The 23,708-nt window shown below is 41.4% G+C and overlaps 1 protein-coding gene across 2 annotated transcripts in view; it reads right to left on the reverse strand.

The window, feature by feature from the left end:
* The window catches only part of svep1 (sushi, von Willebrand factor type A, EGF and pentraxin domain containing 1), an 83,632-nt gene that overhangs the window by 43,337 nt on the left and 16,587 nt on the right, over positions 1 to 23,708 (reverse strand). For both annotated transcript variants that reach the window (XM_065950216.1, XM_020640321.3), the window contains exons 2-3: positions 15,752 to 16,007; positions 14,195 to 14,371 (exon numbers count right to left, since the gene is read on the reverse strand). In XM_065950216.1, coding sequence (XP_065806288.1) covers positions 14,195 to 14,371; positions 15,752 to 16,007 — 433 coding nt within the window. The remainder of the gene's footprint in view (positions 1 to 14,194; positions 14,372 to 15,751; positions 16,008 to 23,708) is intronic.

Here is a 23,708-nt window from a genome sequence, read left to right on the forward strand (position 1 = left end):
GTTTTACAGCTTCATTTAAGGTTTTACAGGAAAGCTCGTCACTTTTTATGCGGATAATGATTCAGTCAGTGGAAATATTGTATCGAAAAAAAATATATAAAATTGAAATTCTGGGCAGGTTTGCATGGGCTGGCAGGTAGAAATGCACACACACAGATGCATGGTTACACTTTGAGGTAGAGCCACACACACACAGGTTTAATGGCTAAGGGGCTTGGGACAAAGTAAGGACTGAGTGATGGATGAGGAAAATCAAGCCGTTAATGTGACATGAAAATGAAAATCTGGAGGATGAATATGAAAGAAAAGTGTGTGAATCGCCTTTAAAATGTATCCCAGCTCCATTACTTGAGACCTCATGCTGAAACACTAATTGCGTTTGGATCCTGCACTGCTCTATACATAGTCCCAATTGGGGTCCATCTGAACTGAGCTGCACTGTACCCTTCATTTAGAGAGGAAGTGGAGCGTCAGTGGACCAGATGATCATAAAACAGAAAGAGCCTGCTGTGGCTGGACTCGCTGTGTGAGCCTATGGAGAGACAGCAGCTGCTCGAGACAACTAGTGTAGGCAGAAATAATCCGAGGAGAGGAAAATGCGAGTTTCTGTGCTCAGAAGCTAAACCTATTTCAAGTCAGAGCAAAATTCAAGAAACCGTACAGTTTTGTCCTATTATGTTGTTTTTTTTTAAAGAGGTTTCACTATTGGCTTCATCAGAGAGAAATATTACTTTAATAAAGATGTTGTGGGTTCACAAAGCAAACATTTTTGAGAGGAGAAGGGAGGTAAGACCAACAGAGATATCTCCATCATTCATGCAGAATGGAGAACCACTTTGACCCCCTGAAACACTACAAGAAGGTTTGGCTCTACTCAAGTCATCTACAGTGTGAGACTGGCTGGATTTCTTGTTGCTCTATTTGGCGTTCTACTGAGTTAAAGAGCTAGCCTTAGCGCTAAGCAGGGAGTGACTCATTAGCAGAAAAAATTGCAAGAGTAGACTCTCAATTTTTACATAAATCAATTTGTTTCCCTACCTCTAGTGCTCATACAGCCTTTATTGTAAGCAGCACTTCTAAGATAACATTTATTCCAAACCTCTGAATACAAAGACACACAGCTCACTAAAGAGCCAACTTTTTAGCTTTCACTTTAATGAAATGGGGAAAAAGTCCCAGGGTTTAACAGGCAGTAATAAAAGGAAAGACAGTGACAAAACCAAGGAAAAGCCAGTTCATCTGTTAAAGTCTTTTCTCCTAATATCAAGTAAGTCATTTAAAGTGGCTGGGACGTCAGGCCCAGGAGCCAAAGTTACTATCACACGAGAATCTCTGGTGTCTCTGGGGGAAGGCTGCGTTTGATTAGCGAGGCCTAAAAACAGACTGCGACGGAAACGATGAAAAGAGATCCAGAGGGAGAGGGAGAACATCTGCCTTCTTAGCCACAATGAGAGATAGAAGAAAGGGGGAAAGTGGCTTCTTGGAGGGACACATTCAGCTTCGACCAACAACATTCCACAAACACATGTTTGCAAAAACACATGCTTATCCATACAGTGCATACCCACACTGGTTTCCATATGTTACCTCGAACATAAACCATTGAACTCACAACAGATATTATGCACTCAGATAACCCCAAAATAAGCAAATGGCAAATTGGTATGGATGGTTCCCAAAAGGTCAGGGTATCAAATCTCTGGTGTTGATGCGTTAATAATAAAAGTTTATAGAAATGTATTAAGGGAAGCAGGATGGGCTAGCGGTTTCGTGGCGCACCCCCTGTACAGAGGCTGTGGTCCATGACTTGGTAAAGTATTTAAATCATAGTCATGTACTGTATATTTAATCACTTTAACACATGTTTAATTGCATTGTGTTTGGTTATTCCAATGAAATAACTGCCAATGTTGTTAGCTAACATAATTAGTTCCAATTTTCCTGAGTTTGAACGCTGTTGGACAAATTTGGGACAATGATAGTCAAGATCTCGAAGGAATTTACAACACAGGTCTAGTATAAGACATTTTAATGTGAAATTGTTCATATTTAACTTCTTACAATATGAGGAATTTCAATACACAGACTCGTGCTTTTCGTGGAGCCAACGTTGGATTGGCATCCGAGTTATGTAAGAATAGTTTTGGGTCTTCGGCTTTCATCACAGAAGGCTTTCTCTGCTTTATTTTTTCATGGGGATTTAGTCAATGAACAATTTAACTTCACCAAACAATTGTGTAAGTAACACTCAATATTGTACAATTGGAAACACTTGTCTATCCTCCAGATAACAGACAAGATCTAAATTAAGGGAACTTACTGTAACTGTCAATGGTTAGCTCACATTATGGGCATTATGTGCAGACAAAGTAATAAATACTGATGTGATTCGTTTAAAACTTGCAATGCCATGACCCAATTCTGTCAGTCTGTATGTCTTCAAAGCCAAATAAAAGAGACAGAGGAAGTCCAGCAATATTTCGAATGAGCTGCTAAATCTGGACAGAGGCCTGGCCGCTTGTGGTTGAAGGCCGTCTCACACATGAAATGTTGTTAAGTTGGGGTTTCAATTCCAGGGTATTTCACTAAGAAAACAATGTTCACATGCAAGCAAACTTTCCACTCTTATCGGAGACTTCCCAAGAATACTCACAGAAAGAAAATAGACAATGGAAACGGACAATTAAAATGTATAGTCTAGGGTATAAAATAGACGTGCATTCACCCAAAGGTTTTACAGAGACGTGAAGTAACTGGAGCTCAGTTTGAATCTTTCATTTGAAGGTAAACACAGTTTGTATATACATTTATCCCGAGCCTGCAGGTTATTCAGCAGAATTCATCTGGACCACCAGGCTTGCTCAAAGCAGCGGGATAAATGTATGTAAAGAATGTGAAGGGTTCTTCTGTGTAACTAAGATGGACACCTACAAGTGTCAGAGAGTCAAACACAATCAGCCTAATAGAACAGATTGAAGACTAAACCTCTACATTGAGCTGTAGACCTATAGGTCTTTGCACTAATGGTTGCTGTAGTTACAAGGCACCATAACAAAGGAAAGTGGCATCTGTCTACCATTCAGCATTTCATTCACATTGCGCCATATGGCTGAGGTTCCCAAGGACTCGTGACCCTAACCCTACCCACAATTAAACAACAACAACAACATTCAATTAATCTTGATTTGTATTGCATCAACTCATAAGAAAATGCCAAGTCAACCCACTTTACAAATATAGAAGGACTAGACCATACTCTTTATTATATGATTTACAATGACACCATAATAATCCAACTGTAGGGGCCTGCAGAGAAGGTATAGTTATTCAAGTTAGCAATCAATGCTTTTCTACAAATTATATTTATTGCAATGGCATTGGGGGAGGTTGCTCAGTATCTGATGGTGTAAAACATGTTTTTAACTATTTATAATAAAAGTAAGCTTTCAGCAGCAGCTTTAAAATTTTAAATCCATCGAGGATTCTCCCAGACACCGGTCCCCTGGTTTAGTAAGATGTCTGCATGAGAATCTATTTCGCAGATACTCTAAAACCAAGATGTGCGATGTGTCTGTGTTTGCACTGGCAAGGGTCACATGGATTTCCTAACCTCAATTCATGGGTCACCTGTAGTGATTAAAAAAAAAAAAAAGTTTGGGAATCCCATTCCACAGGACAGTCAGGAGGATCTAAATCGCATAACTGAAGCCTGGTCTGTTATGGAGTATAAATGGGGGGGAGATGTAGCTGCTGTACAGCTGTCCACCTACACAGTTTCCATCTTGGGGGGGAATAGACCTCCAAGGACCCCTCAAATCAAAGAATGTGGAAAATCTGCAATGTGATGCAAGGCAGCCTTTGGAGAGGAAGCTGAGGAAGTTCAGTGGCTGTTCCATCGCTGTTTTCCTGCTTATTATTCAATCCTACTCCCAAAAGAGAATGACTTCACCCAAATTGCTAGATACCACGTATGGATTCCCAAGGACAGGGAGAACGTCCTGCTCACTCATTACAGACTACAGGGATGCTGGGATTGGACCAAAGAGCGAGGCAAACCACTCAACAACTGTACAAACACAGGTCGGTCTCCAGTCTGGTGTGCCTGATTACAGATGTCACTGAGCTGAGAAATAATGTGATAAAAGACTCTGGTTATGATCTCAGTGCACTCGGAGAAAACGAAGCACAAGTCTCAGACTGTTAACACCAACATGTTTAAAGGGGAACGTATGTTTTTATTAAGTCATCGTTTTACCAAATTCCAAACAGATTTGACTCTTGTGATTTGAAAGATGGACACTAATCCACCACACACTGCGCTGTTCCCACTGTAGTCTTGGATTTGATGTGTCCTTGTGGGATTGAGAGTTCAAGGATGCTTTTCGCAGAACAGGTTTACTGACAGGGCCAATCCCACCTGGGTGTGTGTGTCAGTGTGTCCTTATGTATCAGTTCACGTGTTTTGTACACATAAAGGACATGCTGCATATACAAAAATACAACAATTTTAGTAAATTCCTGCAAAATCTCGACACCCAATCGCCATCTCACACTACTGAATACAGATTTTGCACAAATCTTGTGTATTCATCATGGACCTGGAGAACCTTTTGTAGTCCATTCTCCCTCCATGTCATCAAACATGGCAGCTTGGTCAGCAGCTCGACACTTGTAAAAATGTAGGTTCCACTTACTTGTCTACTTTATTTTTAAAATCTTAACAGGTGTCCTTTATTTTGCATATCTTCCTTGACTGATTTTTTTGAGAAAGTTTGACAATAAATTTCATGTCAAAATTATCATTATCGTCAAAAATGGAAGGTTGAAGAAGGTTATTGGCCTTAAGTGACAAGATATGATGCTGTAGGTCAATGGGATTTTTTTTTTGTCAGAAAGTTTAATTTGAAAATGTAATGATGTCCATTATTTATTTTTGCCTACTTGACTGCTTGTTTTGAAAGGTATTACTGGACATTGTCTATTGATTATTACCAACTGGTCCTCAGAGCCCCAGCTGAGCCAAACTGAAACCAGAACTGTGCCTGAAGCGTCTTATTTTGAAGTTTAGGGGAACTGACCAAGCTGCCAAATTTGACGAGTGGGAAGTGAAAACATTTTGGTAATCTGCACTGCAGCATGGACATTTCTTGAGATAAAAAGTTTGGAAAGTCAGATGGAGAGCTGATTGGAGGGTCACAGAGCAAGAGAAAGAAGAAGAAAAAAAAGAGAGACAGATGCTTGTCTTCTAGAAATCTGGCAGCTGCTGACTTCCTCTTTCCTTAGCCTGTGACCTTTGACGTAGCGTGTGTCCCTCTTCATCACCTCCCACCAACTGGAGAGGTTTCAGTCAACAGCTCACACACACTGACACACACACGCACACACACACACACACACACACACACACATAGAGGATGGGAGGATGAAAAAGTGAAAGGAAGTAGGAGGGAGCTGAGAGAGCAGTGAAGAGGGTGAAAATATCCAGAGACGAATAGGGGTCACTGCGAGGGACATACATGTTAGATTTGAAGAAGGGCAAAGGCCTTGAAAAAGAGGCTGAAGAAAAGCACTCAGGACGCTAGAAGAGGAATGGATTCCACCTTAAATTCCCATGGGCACATATGTCAGTTTTAATTATGTGTGAGAGAGAAAACAAAGAAGTTCATTCTTTTAGTGAAAAAGTCAGGGAAGAAGATAAGATAGAGAAAAAGATATTGTCGGTGAATTGTGTATGTACGGTCATGCTAGATGGGGTGTTGGTGGCAAACAAGACTAGAATTGCTTCTGATACAATGAATATTTGTCCTTCCTCTCACACCAGTTCTTCCTTGTCATGTTTGTTGAAGCACAAATCTTAAAATCTTATTAAAAATAGTGTCTTTTTTTTAAGTTAGAGATTTATTTTTGGGCTTTTTTTTTGCCTCATTCAGAAAGAACAGTGGATAGTGACAGGAACTGGAGAAAGAGAGAGAGAGAGAGAGCAGGGAACGAGATGCGGGACAGGAGCCAGAGGTCAGAGTGGCCTCAACATTCCTGTACATGGGACATAGAAACTCACCTCTAGGCCAGCCCGATCCCTGAGTTATAAATGTGTTTGAGCAAATTTAATAGGCCTTAAATATTCTCTCATTTGCATACCAAAAGAGAGATGGAGAAAAAGATGAAGTAGAGGATAGACAGAGGAGGAGTGTAAATGACACAGTGAGGTTCTGCTTCACACCACAGGCTGTTTCGCAGCTCCTTGTTTTTCATGCTCTCCTGCTAAGGAGGCTCCTATTAGACCCGATTTATAGCCTCTCTGCCTCCTCGCTCCTTCATCTCTGTCTCTTTTATACACATGCAGAGTGGCCCCAGTTTATAACACAAGTCATGTTTTTTTTTTTTTTACAGCAACCCTGACCTACAAACAGTGCAGCAGTAGTCATCAATTACGGCTTTTTTTACAGACCTATATGTGTCGTTTAATGAGCGGAGGGAGGGTGGAGTCGGGCTGAAACATGTGGCACCGTGGGAGGAACTAACATGGATTTCTACACTGCCTGTTACTTTAACACTCGTGTACACAGTCTAAAGCAGTAACTTCAAACACGACGTGACATGAAAGAGTGTCCGAAAAACACCTGAGGGCGGCTCAGACACTGAACACTTTTAAAACCAGCAGAAAAATAAATCCCGTCTGGGTATTTTTTGGTGAGCTGCCAAATTTTCTTTCACTTGCTGGACCTCCTGTTTGGCTTTATTTGTCCCCTTATTTCCCCTCGTATATTCTTTATTAAAGGCCTGCTTGGGTTTATTACATCTTGGGTTTATTTTTTTTTATAGCTTAGGCCATCGTTCTAATTTTTTAATATTAACATTTTTCTCATGGGAGTAAAACCAGAGATCTGGGAATAACAACAAGACAAGAGGTAGGATTCAAGTGATCAAGCAGGCTAAAAACAAGCCTAGTTAAAAACTGTATAATCTAAACCTTTATTCATAGTTTCAACCAAAAATGAGCCCCCCCAAACTTGAATTAATAATCTGTGCCCATATACAGTCGCTACAGCCAACCTGGTTGTTGGTTTAGTTAGAGGAATAATTCTGATCCGAATACTTTGGATAATATCAAAACTATATTTAAAGGTCACGATTTATGAAAAAAACACTTTACCATGTTTTTCTTAACACTAATATGTGTCCCTAGTCTTTCTACAAACCCCAACTATGAAAAAAGTCCAGCCTCTCCCTCTTTTACCTGCTCCACTTTTCAGAAAATGTGTTCTCAAACAGGCCGTTTCCCTTCATGACATCACAAAGGGCAGTAACCCCTCCCCCAGGTGGGTGACACTCCCAAAGCTAGATGTTTGTTTTTCCCTCTGAGTCTGACTTCTCAATGTAAACAATAGGGCAATGGTGCAAGAAAGCCTGAGCAACATCCCCTTCCAGAGAGGGGGCGTGGTCAGACACAGCTCATTTACATATTTAAAGGTACAGACACAGAAACAGCCTGTTCTGAGCAGGGCTGAAATAGAGGGGTTTATAGGCATGATCAAATACAGGATCAGAGTGGATTTAAAACAAGAAACTTCTCACACATGTTTTGGGGACCTCAGAGAATTTAAACTGGTTGAAAAGGAGCATAATATGTGACCTTTAAAACTTTACTATTTATTTCTGTGCCTTTAAGTGGTATCGGTAGTGGTAGTACCCCTTCCCTTCAATCTGTGTCTTGCACAGAACCAGTCTTATTTTTGCTGTGTCATTGAAATCTCCATCAAGCCACCACAAAAGCTGCATGGCTTCAGGAATCCCCTAATCCCCCATCCGCCCACCAAAGAAAACAAAATACCTGATTTTTCCATCTATCAGTTTAGGCAATCAATGTGTGGCATCAAACCCCCTTCGCAAAGACAATGGGACCAGAATTCATGTTGAGCAACTGCATATTTGATCACGGATACATTGAGAGACAGGCAGTTGGACGGACGCAGACATTCTGCTGCAGCAGCAGACAGTCTGCTGCGGTTTTTGATGCCGTCGGGTTGGATTTCTGCAGTTCAGAGGAAAGAGAGAGTTTTTTTTTAATAAGAATATTTACGTAACATGTTGGACGAGTTGTTGGAATTCCCTTCCCTGGAAGAAATATATTTACTCTTAAAAACATTTAAGTGCAAATTACAAGGCCAGAGCAAACAGCCGGTCAGTGTCAAGTGTGAGGCTGCTTTCATCTGTCTGCTGGCAGCGACGCTAATGAATGTCAGTTTGCGATCCAGCTAATAAGTCGGTCCAAAACAAGCTTCCAGTCTGATTACTCTCTGAATTTAGATTTTCACTAAGTCTCGGGGTAGTTTGTGAAATAGTCCAGAAATGTGATGCATTGGATTCATATACATGAACGTGAGTTTTCCATGTTTTTCAGAGAGGTAGCTCCTCACGCTAAAATACTATTTGTAATATTATTTGTAATGTCCTGTTACATTTACTCCTTATTATAGCCCAAACCATGATTTTATCCCAATCCTTACTAATCTCTAACTGTTACAGGCGTTAAACATTTTATAACAGTCACAGTCTGGTCAGGTTTGGGCATTAACCTTGACTAGGTCTGATTCATAAATTAGTTTTATGTAATTTAAGATTTTTAAGGAGGTGTTCACACTTCCAACCATCTCATGAAATAGGTGCGTAGGGCGACAAACTAAGTCAATTGAACGGATATCAGCCATATTTGAAAGTCCTAATCAATACAATTTTTTGAATTTATGTTAAAGTGTCTTACGACCAATATCAAATTGTTACATAAAACAGGTTTCAATCTATTTGTTCATGATTTAAAGGATCCCATGAGTGTCAGATCTCTGAATGTGGTGTTTCAATGGAGCTGAGTGCAAATCCCAACAATAACAAGTGACTGCGTGTATGTTTTAATAGCTGCGTAGTTGACATTAAACTATTGTGTGAGCCGGTGTTAGCGTGACACTGAAGGAGGAAGAACAAAGTTTGATAACATTCTCCTGAGGTCACAATCAAATATTTAACCTTTGTAGCTTTTTTATTTGTATTTGGACTCGTCTTCATTTATATTGGACACCTCTGCGAGGAAGGCGAGGGCCGAGAGTGAGAGGAGAGAAAAATAAATAATGATTGCGACATTCCTCCCGTTTCGACACTTCTCCTGAACATTTAGCGAGTTCCACATCCCTTGTTGTCGTTTCAATTCTTCTGTTGAATTTATGTCCGACTCGAGGCCGCGTCTGCCGGGATCTGTCGGTCATTCACATCCACGCCACAAATATTTAGGGGAAGTGAACGCCTCTCGTTTCGTAGTTGTTACAGGGAAACAAACAGTGCAGTCCATCAGCAGAGGGACGGGTTTGTTTGGTCCGGAGTCGAGTCCAAGCTCACTTCTGCCACACGTCTCTTTTCAGGATCGAGACAAAATCGTGTAAATATTGAGCAACTCTTGACGTAGGAACTCTGAGGGTTTGTTTTGCTATTCCAGGGAAAAGCTCATATCTCAGATAACCCCTCACATCAGATGATCATAAATCAACAAATTATTGTGAATGCTTCTTTGTGAGTGAATCTTCTCTGGGGAAAAAAAAAAAAACTAAGGACTAAAGTTTTATGCTTTGTGGGAAGAAAAAGAAATGACCAGTGATGGACAAAAAAAAAAAAAAAAGAGTAGAAAAGATCTCAAAAGTGGAAATATTATACGCTCAAAACGTGAATATTCACTTACTTGCTTTTTCTGCTGCTTTCATCCATGTTTTTAAATGTTTTATCTGTGTTTGCTCAGTTGGTTACCATGGAGATGACTCAGCTGTTTCAAAGCCGGACCTACTGTAGGTCTCTTAATCAGATGGGAAATCTCCTCAACATGTAGTTGAAGGTACAGGAAAGGCTACTGAGTGCAGTTTAAAATCTATTTTTTTGGTACTTGATGTCCTTACTTGAACTAACCCACCACAGAGTGTTTAATTGGCAAAATTAGCATTTTCATACTCACAGTTATTGACCTAATAAAACAGTATTTCTCTAACTTTGGCTCTGTTGATTTGGGGGGTTTGGTAATATCTTCCACATGCTAAATGCTTGTTGATTCCCAGTTTTTTATTGAGTAATGTCCTATCCAGTATAAACTGCTTGAGTCCCAAAGATGATCATTACAAAGCCAATCGTTATTGGATTAAAAACAAATAGTTTAATAATTGGGTCCATACTTTGGATAGCCCAAAGAGTAAAAACTTCAATACCACAAGTATGTGAACGTATCAACGCTTCAAAGCTCCTCTTTGTAAAATAAATTATTACAAGTAAGTAAATAAGATGTATGGACGCATGGACACTTTGGGCTTCTGTAGAGTTGGACTTTGACCCTCACTCTTATTACCCTGAATCAGGCTGCACATCTGCCTTGTTTCATCTCCATTCTTTTTTTAGGATTTTATTCCTTTGCTTCTTTCATTCTATCTTCGGCTCTCTCTCTCTCTCTCTCTCTTTCTCTGCCTCATTTATCCCCAGCAGGCCTGTCCATGAGAACAAAGCCCGCGCTGACACCACATTAACACAGTCCAGAGCTGCTGTCGTTGATAAGCCAGAATGTGTGACAGGAAGAAAACATGTTACCCCTCTGCACAATCACGTCCCTCACTCTCTCATTCATCCACTTCCTCGTTCCTGTGGTGATCCCTCGGTGATGCAGATATTGGGAGCTCGAGATCGAGGTATGCGAAGAGGGACGACAAAAAACTCAAACTGCGCAGGAAGCGGGGTTCATCATTTGTTTCTATCGGCCCGGGATTCCAGTCGTGTTTTGTGGAGAGGGCTGTTTCACTTGGCTGTCGACAGATTCATAAACAACACCGCTGTGCACTGTGGGGATTTGGATAGTGTTCCCAGCAGAGCCCTACAGCCAATGATAATAACAATCAACTGACAGGCCCAAAGGTTTGCTCGGATTATTTTCAGATGTGTCAGAGAGCGTTACATGTGAGAAATAAAATGCCAAAAAAAGAGCAGAACCTCTCAAGACTTTAAGATCCAAACATCGAGCCACCTGAAGCCACACCGGCCCATCAAGCTTGTGCAACTTCCACCTCTGGCAGCGCGTCTGTGTGCCGCTTAGAGAGTCTGGCATTGCTGACGCAGACGGTGTACCCATAATTCACAACACACCTTCGGTTCAGCCAAGCCCAACGAGGTTAAACCAACAGAATATTAAAGAGAGGCTCTGAAAGCAGCGGGAGCTTGTCAAGTTTACTTGTATGTTTCTTGGTTACGCACCGCAAATCTAATTGGTTTTGGAGCCAGTGCTGCTTCAAAAGAGCATTGTGAGTTATTAAAGGATACAAACGTCAATAAGTGAAGCGCTCAGGAGCATATATGCTGCCATTTTGCAGCACTTAGGAAACCAGAACTGGGAAGAACAAGGCTAATAGAGGCATGACTTGCCAATATGTCAGCAACAGCAACTTCAGTGACACACATTCAAGCCTGAAGATGACGACAAACGCAGAAGCCGAATCCTCTCGCTTTGAATCATTGTTCTATGAGCGAGTGAGTGAGAGGCAGACAGAGGAAGCGGCCGTCACTTGCGGTCGCAGCGCCTCGCTGTGTCCTTCCTTCCTCGAGCCAACTCTGCAGTCTGCAGCTCTGCTATTAATTAAAGCATTAAAACAGATTAATAAGCAAAGTGAGGCTCCAGTCTCGACAACATCTGAGGCGAATTAAGGAGGCGTGCTCTCTGGCACCATGACCCCGATGCCCTTTCGTTAGGCACTTTAAACAATCCTGCTCCTTTTTTTTTTTTTTTTCTGCCTTCTTTTCTCTCGGCGACTTCAAACTCTCATCTGAATTATCTTAACTCATCTGTCACTGAAACGGTCTTCCCTCCTCCTCTCTGTGTGTTATCTAATGCTCGATTGAAAACATGTGACACACAGAGGAAGACCTGGAGGGCGAATACAAGAAGGATTATGGACTTTTGTTTCCTTTTATTAGTGCAGATTCTTATCCAGACTTCTACTGCAACTGTTTCTTCTTCTATTCTTCTGATTCTCTCATTTCTCTCCCACCTGCGTAAAGAGTGAGTTCTCCAAATGACCGAGGTTTAACACAGCAATGAATTAAACACACACACACACACACACACACACACGTATAAAGAGGAGCATCTGCAAGTCGTTCTGTTCTCCAACAATCACACACACTGCAGCGGTCCTCTGCGAATAAAGTGATTACATATTCAGTAAAAACAATGTATCAACCCCTAACCTTAAAGACAAAGACCACCTGCGTGTAACTGCAACACTGCGCTGTGTAAACGAGACACTGAACAGAACTGACGGATAAATACAACACAAACGACTGTGTCCTTTCTGCACGCTGCTGGCAAGTGTTTTAACTTTACTGTCTGCAGTGGTGGAGGAATTTTAAGCAAAAAGCAAAATAAACCCATTGCTCCATCTCATCAGTCAATTCAGAAGGGGGATCATTGGAACGAAATCAAGGCTGAATTGAGGGATTTCCAACAAAACTCCTGGCCCACACTGCAAGCCTGAGAGGCGAGTGCATTGTGGAACCTTTTTTGCTTTTATTCCAGCGCTCAAAGAATAGAGCAGCAACTAAGGTCGGACGGTCCTGCTCATGTTCAGCTGCAGCAGCGCACATTTAGAGCAAGTCATTTCTATCTACACCATCAGACTTTTTTATGGGCATGGGGTGCTGGTGGCGCAGTGGTTAGGGCGCGCGCCCCATGTATGGAGGCTGTAGTCTACCAAGCGGGCGGCCCAGATTCGAGTCCAGCCTGTGGCTCCTTTCCCGCATGTCATTCCCTACTCTCTCTCTCTCCCTGATTTCCGACTCTATCCACTGTCCTATCTCTCTTTTAAAGGCACAAAAAGCCTAAAAATAAATCTTAAAAAAAAAGACTTTTAATGGGCATGAATGAAAAACGATGCACACTTGTGTACAGCAGCAACAGCTTCATACGTTTAAATACATACATTTGTACATAATTATAAGCACTGCATATACTTTTTTATATTGATGTTTTTTAGACATTACCACTTGTAACACTAAACATTTCATGATATTTCTTGGACGTCTTTTAGTCTCATTATTAACTTATTTCTCGTATTTCTCTGTTCAGTGTTAGATGTGTTGTCTTTATGTGACTGTAGCTGACTTTGTCTCTCTGTCTATCTAACTAGACACTCCCATATGTTTGTCAAGAGCCGTGCATGGATCTGGGGAAAAGTAGAGTGTAGAAAGAATATCTGTGTAGCAGTATCGACTACTAGGCCGGACAAAGTTCTCCTTTTACTATAAATCAACATCTGTGTGTGTAAAATATGTCATAGACACACAAGTAATCAACTCAAAATGAATCAGACAAAGAAAGGAAACACACACACACACACACACACACACACACACACACACACACACACACACATGAGTGTAAGCTGTGCTTATGCTCTATGATGTATTAGAGGCTGACATAATAAATAACCAGGAGAATAAAACTAAATAGTAAGACCAGAGCACTTGGCACAAGATGAGATAAATATTTCTTTCTGTATGAGACTATTATTGATTGTTTGGAGTCAAAGCAACAATTACTAAGAAAAAAGACACCATGCTGAAAAACAACAGCAGCGTGTTTTTGTAGAGAAGAAATCAACAGATAAGATGTGATTTAAAGGAGGACGTTAAAGGTAGAAAGAGAGACGTGGTGTGTGGCTGCAGGGAGTCTGAGCTGGGGGAAGAACACACATGAAGACATCGCAGCCTCCATCCTCCACCTCTGCAGCACCTTGCTAAGTATGTTGATAGTGATCTGCCCTGAGGACAGCTTAAACTGTGCTAAGTAGACAGGCTGCTTATTTAACTTTCACCCATATTCCAGCAAAGACGTTTGGCTGAGTGGCCAACGTTTGGAGTAGAAGCCGACAGGTAGAGAGGGAGAGGAAAATGTAAACAGAGAAAGTATAAGACACTCAAAATGACGACCTGTGAGGCATGTTCAGTAACGGTTGTTGGACTATGAACACAAACAATGATTGTCAGCTCTCACACATTTTTCCCAGACAATTTAAAGCGAGGGCTTTTGAGAAAGGTATATCGAAGTGAAACAAGCTTGTGAGAGAGCTTTTTAGACAGGCTTGTGAAATGTGTAAAGCTCCTTGTTTAGAACCATCGGTCCTACCTGTGCACTCGTGCTGCAGACCCTTGCCGTAGTATCCTTTCTCACAGATGCAGTCGTACTGTCCCGTGTGCGTTCCACACTTGCAGCTGGCCATCAGGTCGCAGCAATCCCTGCCGGCGTCGCACAGAGAGGAGCAGCGCGACATATCCTCCTGGATGTAGCTGCCTGTGGGGAGGTCTGAGGGACGGAGACAGAAATGATTCAAGTGTCCGGTTGTTAATAGTGAAGAGTCTGGATGGATCTACCTACCTGCACAAGGCATGAGTGAAGGAAACAAAAGGAAGCTCTAGAAGCTCTCACTCAGAAATATCTGGCTACTTAGTCAGCCACATTTATAATTCAGGATTTAATTAAATCAATTCAAATGTAAAACCCTTTATTTCCTTGGGTGTTCTGGGGAAGCTCCCCCTTTTTTAAAGATTCAAGTATGGGGACTCCAAGGAAAAAGGTTGGGAACCACTTTCATCAACAGCATTTTACTGAACTGTGCCTATTGACCGAATAATTAATTGTTTTACCATCATGATAGGTTAAAATAAATGGCCCCTTTTTCAATGTGCTTACATAAACTGTGTATTATTACAGTGTATGAGTACAGCATGTCAGTGAGAGAGTCTTAATTAAATGCAGGTTTTCACTTTTTTGCTGGAGAAAGTGGAGAATAAGTGAATGAAAATACACAATGTCTGTAAACCAGACTTCTACAACTGGCTGAAGCAAATGGCCGTATGTTCCAAAACGCAGTAGTCACTTACAAAAGCCTGTTAATCAAGGCTGGGACAAAAGAATCGGGGCTGCAGCAAGGAATTGAAGTTGAAGGCCAAGATGGGCTTTTCACTGAAGTTTTTGGTCCCAAAAGTCAACCTGCTTCCCGTTATTTGCTTCTTACTGATAGAGCAGGAAGGAAGACAGCGACGTCTCTGCTGGATTTCTGCGGTTTGATCCATGGCAAGCGAGCTCAACATGTGGTTCTGTATTTGAAAAACCCTGAGAGTATCCTTTGAGACAGAGGGGCCGGAGGCTGAGCTGATAGCACCGCGTGTGTTGGCTTTAACTCTCACGGCCTGATTCCCCGCCCCCCCCCCCCCAGCTGTCTGGGACTTCAGACACTGTGTGCATGATTTATAGGGTTCTAGACACTCTGCGCTGTACTCAACGGTGATATTTTATGGTTATGTTTTTTAAGTTTTAAGAAGCCATGACTGAACCGTCTTCCGCTCAAATTGATGGAAGTCCCCCTTAAGTGTGGGAAAAAAAAAGACTTACTCTTTTGTATCTGTATGGCAGTGAGGCAGAACAACTGCTGGCAGGACTTAACAGAAGAGAGCGTGTGAAATTCATTCTGTCAGATTGTATTTGAAATATTACGCGCTTCCATTTAAGTAAACATTGGGTTTTAAAAAAGGGTCAAAACCTTCACTTAAGAGATATTACCACAGGTCAAATGTTGATGATGGGAGAACTGAAGCTTCAAAGGGAAAGAGCGGGACTTCAAGTTTAATCCATCAAAACAAAAGGAGCGAGTAAAAAAGGACGAGATCTGAGACATTTCCGTACCTTCGTGAAGTGCCCGACGAGCCAGCGCTTCAAACTCGGCAAAGTTGTGCACAAAGTAGCAGTGCTGCTCTTTGGGCTGAGAGGCCATGTCATGAAGCTCCCTGATGTTTCCCTGCCAGATGCCCAGCGTGAAGATCTCGACGCCGCGCTCCCTCAGTGCTGCCGCCACTGGCCGAGGGTCTCCGCCATTAGAGTAGCCGTCGGTGATTAGGAAGATGACCTTGGAGGCGTTAGAGCGAGAGTGGCGAAGGATTTGCTGCGGAGAAGAAAATACACACTAGTTTAGTGAATAAATAACTGGCTGAATTTTTCTTTTTAAGCGTAATTGGTCGCAATTTTATCTTCTAACTCTCTGCAAGACAATTTGGCAAATTTTTTAGTATGTTGAATCGATCTGTATTACTCAGAGTAAAGCCAGAAAACATTCAAACAGAAGAGACTGAAAAGTGTACTTTGCAAATGCTGATGATCCAAATCCACACATCCTACTTCTCAGCCTGCCAGCACGCTACCAACATAGCTCGATGGCTAAATTGAATAACTAAGCACGTCAGAAACAACCACTTAAAGCAGCCCTCAATTCTAGGGTTCCTCAAAACCCTCCATCAGCAACGCAGACAACAAGGGCACGGTGGGGGGAGGAGGGACAAGGAGAAAGCTCCACAATTGTAATTATTCCTCTTGCAGACTATGCAGCTGCTTGCCAGTGGTTTGAAACCACCAGAGAACACTGGGCAACGCAGACCGACCTGCTGTGTCCGCCTGAGACGTCGGCTACAGCTCCCAAACTAACTTTAGCCGCCGTTTACAATCCACTACAAAATTAGACCGGACATTAAAGTCTCAGAAACATATCTTTATTTTCTCTAGAGTTCAGAAGAAAAAAAAAACCACCTCAACAGGAACATCTGCTAGTTTTGTTGTCGAGGCCAAGCTAACAGTGTACAGTACTGGGTTTGTGTTAAGGGTGTTTTAAATTAGGTCAAAAGGTTATGAGGCTAGTGAACATTGGGGGAAAGAACCTGGAGCAAGAAGTGGAGAGAAAACAAAAGAATAGAGCAAAAGAAGCCAAGATGAAGTCACATGGACAGATATCCAGTAACACACTAAAAGCCATACAGGTCAGTGACGTTTCATAAAGAATCAGAGCATGGGACGATGTGTTTTATGATGACCTTTCTGGATTCTGGGCCCAAATAAGATGCAATATGTACACATGACAAATTGTAAAATACAAGAGGTGAGGAAAGAGAGGAGACACGCAAAGGGTGTGACCATCGAGGGAGGGAGACGAGAGCAGGAGAGAAAGCTCGGCTCTTTATTGTCTAATTGGCTGAACTTCAAGCGGCTCTGGCAGAAGCGGCGTAATTACAGAGCCGGTGGAGCGAGGGAAAGAGAGGATGGAGGGACAGACTGGAGGAAAAGGAGAGCCTGGTTTCTCTGATCCTCAAAGCTCCGAGTTCTCAGCCCTGGGGAGCCTCGCTGTGGACGCTCCAAGCTGTCAGTGCATCCAATCAGGCAGCCACAACATGAAGACGAGCCCCCCTCCCCCATCAACAATGTCATATTTGTGTATAACTTTTATAACCGCAGTAAATGGCGTCCTCGTTATGTGTTAATAACATTGCATGTATGAGTGTTTCCGGGTTGTTTTTAGGTCTTTTATTAGGCGTCTGCTCAAAGTGCTTTTGGGCCACGGTGGTTTCTGCGTTACCCATGAGTCAGTGGCTTCTGTTAGCAACCGCCGAGATGCCACCAATCGGAGCATACGCAGGCATACCCACTAATGACACCCTCCCGAATGGCCTGTACATACTTTAGGTCAGAGTACTAACATAAAGGCGACCATAGCAGCCAGAGTGTGGGAAGGGGCTGCCCTTCAGTGTAACTCTGCGTGCACTCTGCATGCACCTTATTGGTAAAGAAACAATTGGTAATTAAAACAATCGGGTTGCTAATATTGGCAGCAGGAAAATGCATGAGAAAAATAAAACATTTAGAGTGATTTATGATGGAATCGTTACAAATGTAATTAAGTTTAGGCTGCAAATCCAATTATCTGATCAAAAGTGTTTATTTAAAAAAACAAAAAACATGTGTGGGATGAGAGCAAATTAAGGCCTGAATCTTGCCTTGTTGCTGCTAGCCAATCAGGGCACACATTGAGACGAGCAGGAAGAAGTATGGTTTCCTAATGTGTGCTACATTTAATTCCAGGAAACCCTAAAGCAAACTTAACATTTATTGACAATTACCGCAAAACCAAACAACAGCGATGAAGTCAAATGCAGTGTACAGAAATCAAGGAAAAGCTGCTCATCTCATGCTTCATTTGTCTGAGCACACCTTGACCGGCTGTTTGTCTCTTGCTCTACAGCGTATTTTCCATGCATTTCTTCAATCACGCACTTGCCGGACGTCTTTAAAGCCAGCATGTGTCCAAAAAAGGAGATGGTAAGCCGTCAGCAATGGGACAGTTAAAGCGTAAATGGTTTGGAACTGTTGATATCTGTATCTGTCAGAGCAGCGGTGATAGCGCAGGGACCAACAGGCCTGGAAGGATTAGAAATGAGAGCAGGGAATCTATCTCTGATCCAAAACGCCTTGGATTTTGGCAAGAAGCAAAAAAGAGGGACTAAGAGACCAGCATTATGCAAAGTGACTCTTCATACAGTAGAACTACAAACGAATGCAGCAGATACTTTCTTTCTCTTTCTCTATCTATCTTTGGAAGTACAAAAATGTTCTGCTATGATACACATGATCCTGATTTTTTTTTTTATGTTGTCCTTGGGGGAAAAAATGGGAAAGGTGATGAAGAATTTTGAAACATTTAGAAAGAAACAGATTTAATTATTTTACCAAATTAGAAGCAGAAACACATTTGAACTGGCTTCTAAAACAAATGCCGTATGTACCTGACTCATACTCGTATTTCCTCACCAATATAAATAAACAATAAAAATAAAACCTTCAGTCCACAAGAGACGAAAACCCGGTTCCCTTTTTTCTGACGTCTCCAAACAGATGTGTGTGTGATTAGAACTTCAAAAGAGGCACCTCGTTGCATTTGGCAGAAGGGAGTAGGAAACCTTTCCACACCTTGAGGGGCTAAAGATGGTGCCAAGGTACCCCAGCTGTTAATCAAAGGCTTATATATGCAAGGCAGCTATTCTGAATGCTCAATGAGGAACTCCCCCACAACACCACCACACTCCTGGCCGCCCATCAGCATCTCCTGTGACTTTGATCACAGCCCGAACCCACCTGGCTCCGAGTTAAGCTGCTGTTGTTGTTTTTAATCCACTTTGAGAAAAGAAGTATGACAGTAAAGGTATGAGTCAATGTTAACAGTTTTTCTACACTTATATACAACTTTCTGTTGAGTTTTAAGTTGATTTAATTGCACTATTTAAATGCTTTTAAACTTGATGTCAGATTTTTCACTTGTGATATTAAATGCAGTCATCTTCCTAATCAGTGGCTTTGATTACCTTCTATAAGGTTTTTAGAATCCATCTGTAAAGAAATGCACTTCCTTGAGTAGGACAGTAGTGACATTATCCGTATATTCATGTTAGTCATATTATTTAATATTAATGTCTTTATATGTGATTTTTCACACTCAAATAAAAATCAAGTATATCCTCTGAAAATAACTCTGTGAGTCATGACTGTCTACAATGGGTGTAACACCCGAGTCCCACTGTCTGTGATGTTTTCAGAGTTTTCAGAGCACTATCTTCACTTTGTTTACATCGCCAGGACAGCCGGCTGACTCCTCCCCTCGTGTAGAAAAGTTGTTTAATTGAGGGACTAGAGAAAAGAAGAATAACATACTGTACTCACTGCTTAACTGTGTTTCTAGATCACGCTCATTTCAGGTAAATTTACATGCAGTGTGAAGATACCAGCATAATAAAGATCGCTAGCATTAGCATGCTAACACAACAATGCACCGCGAGTTGTTTTGGTTTCATGCTGGTGCTCAAGGGCGATATCTGCTGGATCCAAAAATTGCATATAAAGTCTTTAACTAAGAAGCGGTTTGATGCTATCGTCTAATGCTACTGTAACTGTCGATATGGTGGCCTGGTGTCCCATTGGATTTTCAAGATCTGACACTGGTCGTTTATAATTAAGTTTTTGACAGATTCCCGATTGTTTTTTTGATTTGCTAAACTTGAATACACAGATACATGAGTGCAGTGTTTAAGCATCTAAACAAACAAGTCTTTAGAGGGGAAATGGCTTCTGGGTGAAATGGTGATGAAACAGTCCAGATGCTTTTCATACACTTTTATTAAGCAACATATTTGTCTCATTTTTGTTTGATTAAATTCCATCTTGTTTTCCTACATGCAAGTTACAATAAGTTCTACTTACGTCCAGAGGATGCTGGTAATCCAAACTGAACAGTAAAAGATTAGAATCCCGGTTAAAACAGCTAACCAGCTAAAAACTCTCTCACCTTAACGAGACAGGATGTCAGATAAACACGCCTGTCTGTTATTCTCTTCAGTGGTTTATCACATCCTGAAGATCTACCTTCCAAAAAAATCTTTAATTCGCAGCCATTCCTCAGTGGATCAAAAAAAAAAAAAAAAATTGCAATCCAACTGCATCCGTTCGTAAAAGCACTTTCCCTGTCTGTCGGAAGTGAGAGTGTTTATTATGACAGGCTATCTGCTCTTGGCCTGGGTGGTAAGAATAACAGCAATAACTCTGTAGGGGCCCAACAGAACAACATGCACACAGAAACACACAGTCCCAGACACTAGACTCAACTCTTGGATATTGAGCAACATCTCAAGGACACATACTTTGGATATTTGAGATTAACTAGGTCACTTGAAAAGATCATTTGTTTCCTGCTTGAAATCAGTTATATGCCAATATCTTTTGTCCCACAAATATGAATATGTGCCCCATGAGAGTAGCACAACATTTGTTATCCAATAAAAAGGCCTCTGATTCAGATTATATAATTCTTTCAAAATTGTGGTTCAATCCAATTTTGAAGGCAAACAAATGTGGAGTTGTTTGGACTTGAGAGCACATGTAAGGCACATGTATCTTCTTGAACTGGTTTGCCTTCAAGCTTTGACTCAATTTGTTCCACACTTCTCACATAGTGCCACATCATCTCTGCCTCGCTAACTTCACTTCACACAAACTTTCCATGCACGTACAGTATGTTGCTCACTGGGTAGCCTCGAGACGGACACAGTAAGAGCGAGGAGACCAGTTTCCACTAGGGCCACCCAGCATGCTAACGACTATACTTACACGTTCCCGTCTATGTTCTGCATATCATGTATACTTCACCCTGAGTGGTTATTATAGCTCTTTAAGTTTTTTGAGATTCATGTCTTTCCTTTCTGCCAGTTAGTCACAGATCGTGACTGTGTGGTATGTAAATCAACTTGTAGGGACTTGAAAATTGAGTCAGATGCAGAAGACAGTCCATCTCATAAATGTCCTGTCATTTCTTTTTAATTGGCAAAGTAGATTGTCGAGTTAAAGCAAGTTTAAAAAATCCCTGACTCTGGTGAATCGACTGCCAAAAACGTTGCCTTCAGATTAAATGCTGAAAAATACAACCTGTCGGCTTTTTTTATGTTTCAAAGAGAGATGTTGGCAATACAGTCTATTTTTTGGCAGAATAATTAAGGTGAAGGCTTGTTTCCATAGTTTAAATATCAAAAAAACACTGGAGGTATGTTTTGTATTAGCAATTTGCTGATAACAAAAGTGTCCATTGTAAATTTCCTCTCCATCACACCAACACAAGCCTGCTGTTGTCCAGCCACAGTCACATGTTGCAATTAAACCGAGACTCTGCAAAAATGTATGCAGGAGTCATAAACCAGACAGCTGTAAAACTACTGGATCTGATTCTGCAACCGATACTTGTAAGTTTTGCTTCCAAGTCATAAAATCTATGTCGTCATGTGTTGGGGAAGAAAAACATGGCTGTTTAAGTGTGGCATGTAGACACATCTGTCCAAGAAGAATTTATTATACTGGATGTCAAGATTTTTTAAAGTCCAAAACTTTTAAGGGTTAATTGGTAGCTTTCATATCATGGGAGGGTTAGACTTGCTTTCTTTTATCTGGAGCATGAAGGAGTTTCAGAGAAGGACCATAATGGACAAATTGCTTTATTTGCGACAGTTTGTGTTTGGTCTTCCAAGTTGAACACATCCATCAGTGCATACATTTACTGATTATTTACATGTGTCGACTCTATGAAGAGCCTTTGTCCTGGCCTATGCAAGTGGCATACATTGTTTGTACATTTGTAAACTGGTGTGCCTGTGTCACTTTGCAATCACAGTATTGTGCTGAAGTTGGAGCTTAGAAACGTTTAAAATAGTAACTTTTATGTTCACTGTATAGCGAAAATATGCATGCCCAGCATCCTTGTACAGACTCAGAGTGACCATCACCATTTAAGGTTTAGCCTCCGGTGGAAGCCAATATGCCATAGCAGGTAGCTATGGCAGGTAGCTATGGCTGCACAGAAGCACAGTTTCCTTTCAATGCTAACAAGCCAACCAGACAAATGAAAGCTGCTATGGTACTGTAGGCATTGTGGTAATGTGGTAACACCATGAGTCCACATCAGGTTATGGTGTAGGAATCACAGTTTTGGTGTAAATTGCTTATATTAGTATAAATCAAGCTTTTGACTAATCCTACATTCCCACTACATGTCCAATACAAGATAAATTGTAATATTTAGGTGTCTGTACTGTAGAGAGAGAGTAGAACCTAAAATCAGAACATTTTAAAGGAGGATCCCTCATCAATCACTGTGTTTAAAGTGCAATTATTGTGCTTAAAGGAGAGGCTCCAAACCCACAAATGGTGTTTTTCAAGTTTCATAAAGACTACATGGATAATTGTTAACCTGTCTGGGGTAAAATTGGCAAAATTTTAGGGATGGAAAATTTTTCCTAGAACAGAGAGCCATTACAGGAAAGTGCTCCCAATTTGGCAACTACTGACGTACTTACCCCTACCTAATGATTTAAAAGTCTTCACTTAAGCCTGCCTGTGTAATGTGGATTTGTCTGCAGGCCCAAACTGAGCCCGGTTTGACAGAGGAGTGCAAAAAAGCATCCAAACTGCCGGAGAAGAGAGTGAGGACAGTCGTTTAATTGCCAGACACGGCAGGGTGGACGGCTGTGTGTGTTCGCCTGAAGGTTTCTGTCACAACACCATTCATCAAACTCAACAACTGAAACAGTAGCGACGAGAGGAGGAGGAAAGACGCGGGGAGAAAGAGAGAAGCTGATTCCACAATGTAATGCCAAGGGGAAAAGGCTATCTTGGCTGGCAAATGAGAAACTCATTCAATTATCCCCCCGCTGGTCTCAGGCGGAACGAAGTGCTGAGAGAAACACTTTAGGCACTGACCATGTTCCAATCGGACACAGCATTCTGGGTAATTGGACGGCATGAGCTGGTTTGATTGAGTGGGGGGATGAATAACGGGAGCAGTTACGGCCTGGGTGCCAGTTGGACGATTATGGGGTCAGCCTGACTTGGCAATCGGCCTCATGTCATGTATCTTCCCTTTTTTAAATTTATCACATTTGCAGTTTATATGATTGCAGCAAGTGTTTGACATTTAAAGTATTTAAATGACGTAATTCAATTCGCTCTACATGATTGTAAACGGTATTCAACATGTATGGAAAGGAATGTAACAATTCTCAATATAATATTAAACTGTTCGGTACGGCATCCACGGTTCAACACACACTTTTTCTTTAAATGGCACTCAAACCTTTGCATCATCAATCTGCATTGTCCAGGATTATGTTATTTATTGGAATGTATTTGTCATGAACGTTTGCTGTAAAAACTAAATGCCTGAATGCATGTAACTTGGTGAAATTGTGAATATGGGCCAAGAAAGAACCTGTTTGATATTGGACCAGATCTG

The sequence above is a fragment of the Labrus bergylta genome, chromosome 22 (genome assembly GCF_963930695.1).
Source record: "Labrus bergylta chromosome 22, fLabBer1.1, whole genome shotgun sequence".
In the NCBI taxonomy this organism is placed as follows: domain Eukaryota; kingdom Metazoa; phylum Chordata; class Actinopteri; order Labriformes; family Labridae; genus Labrus; species Labrus bergylta.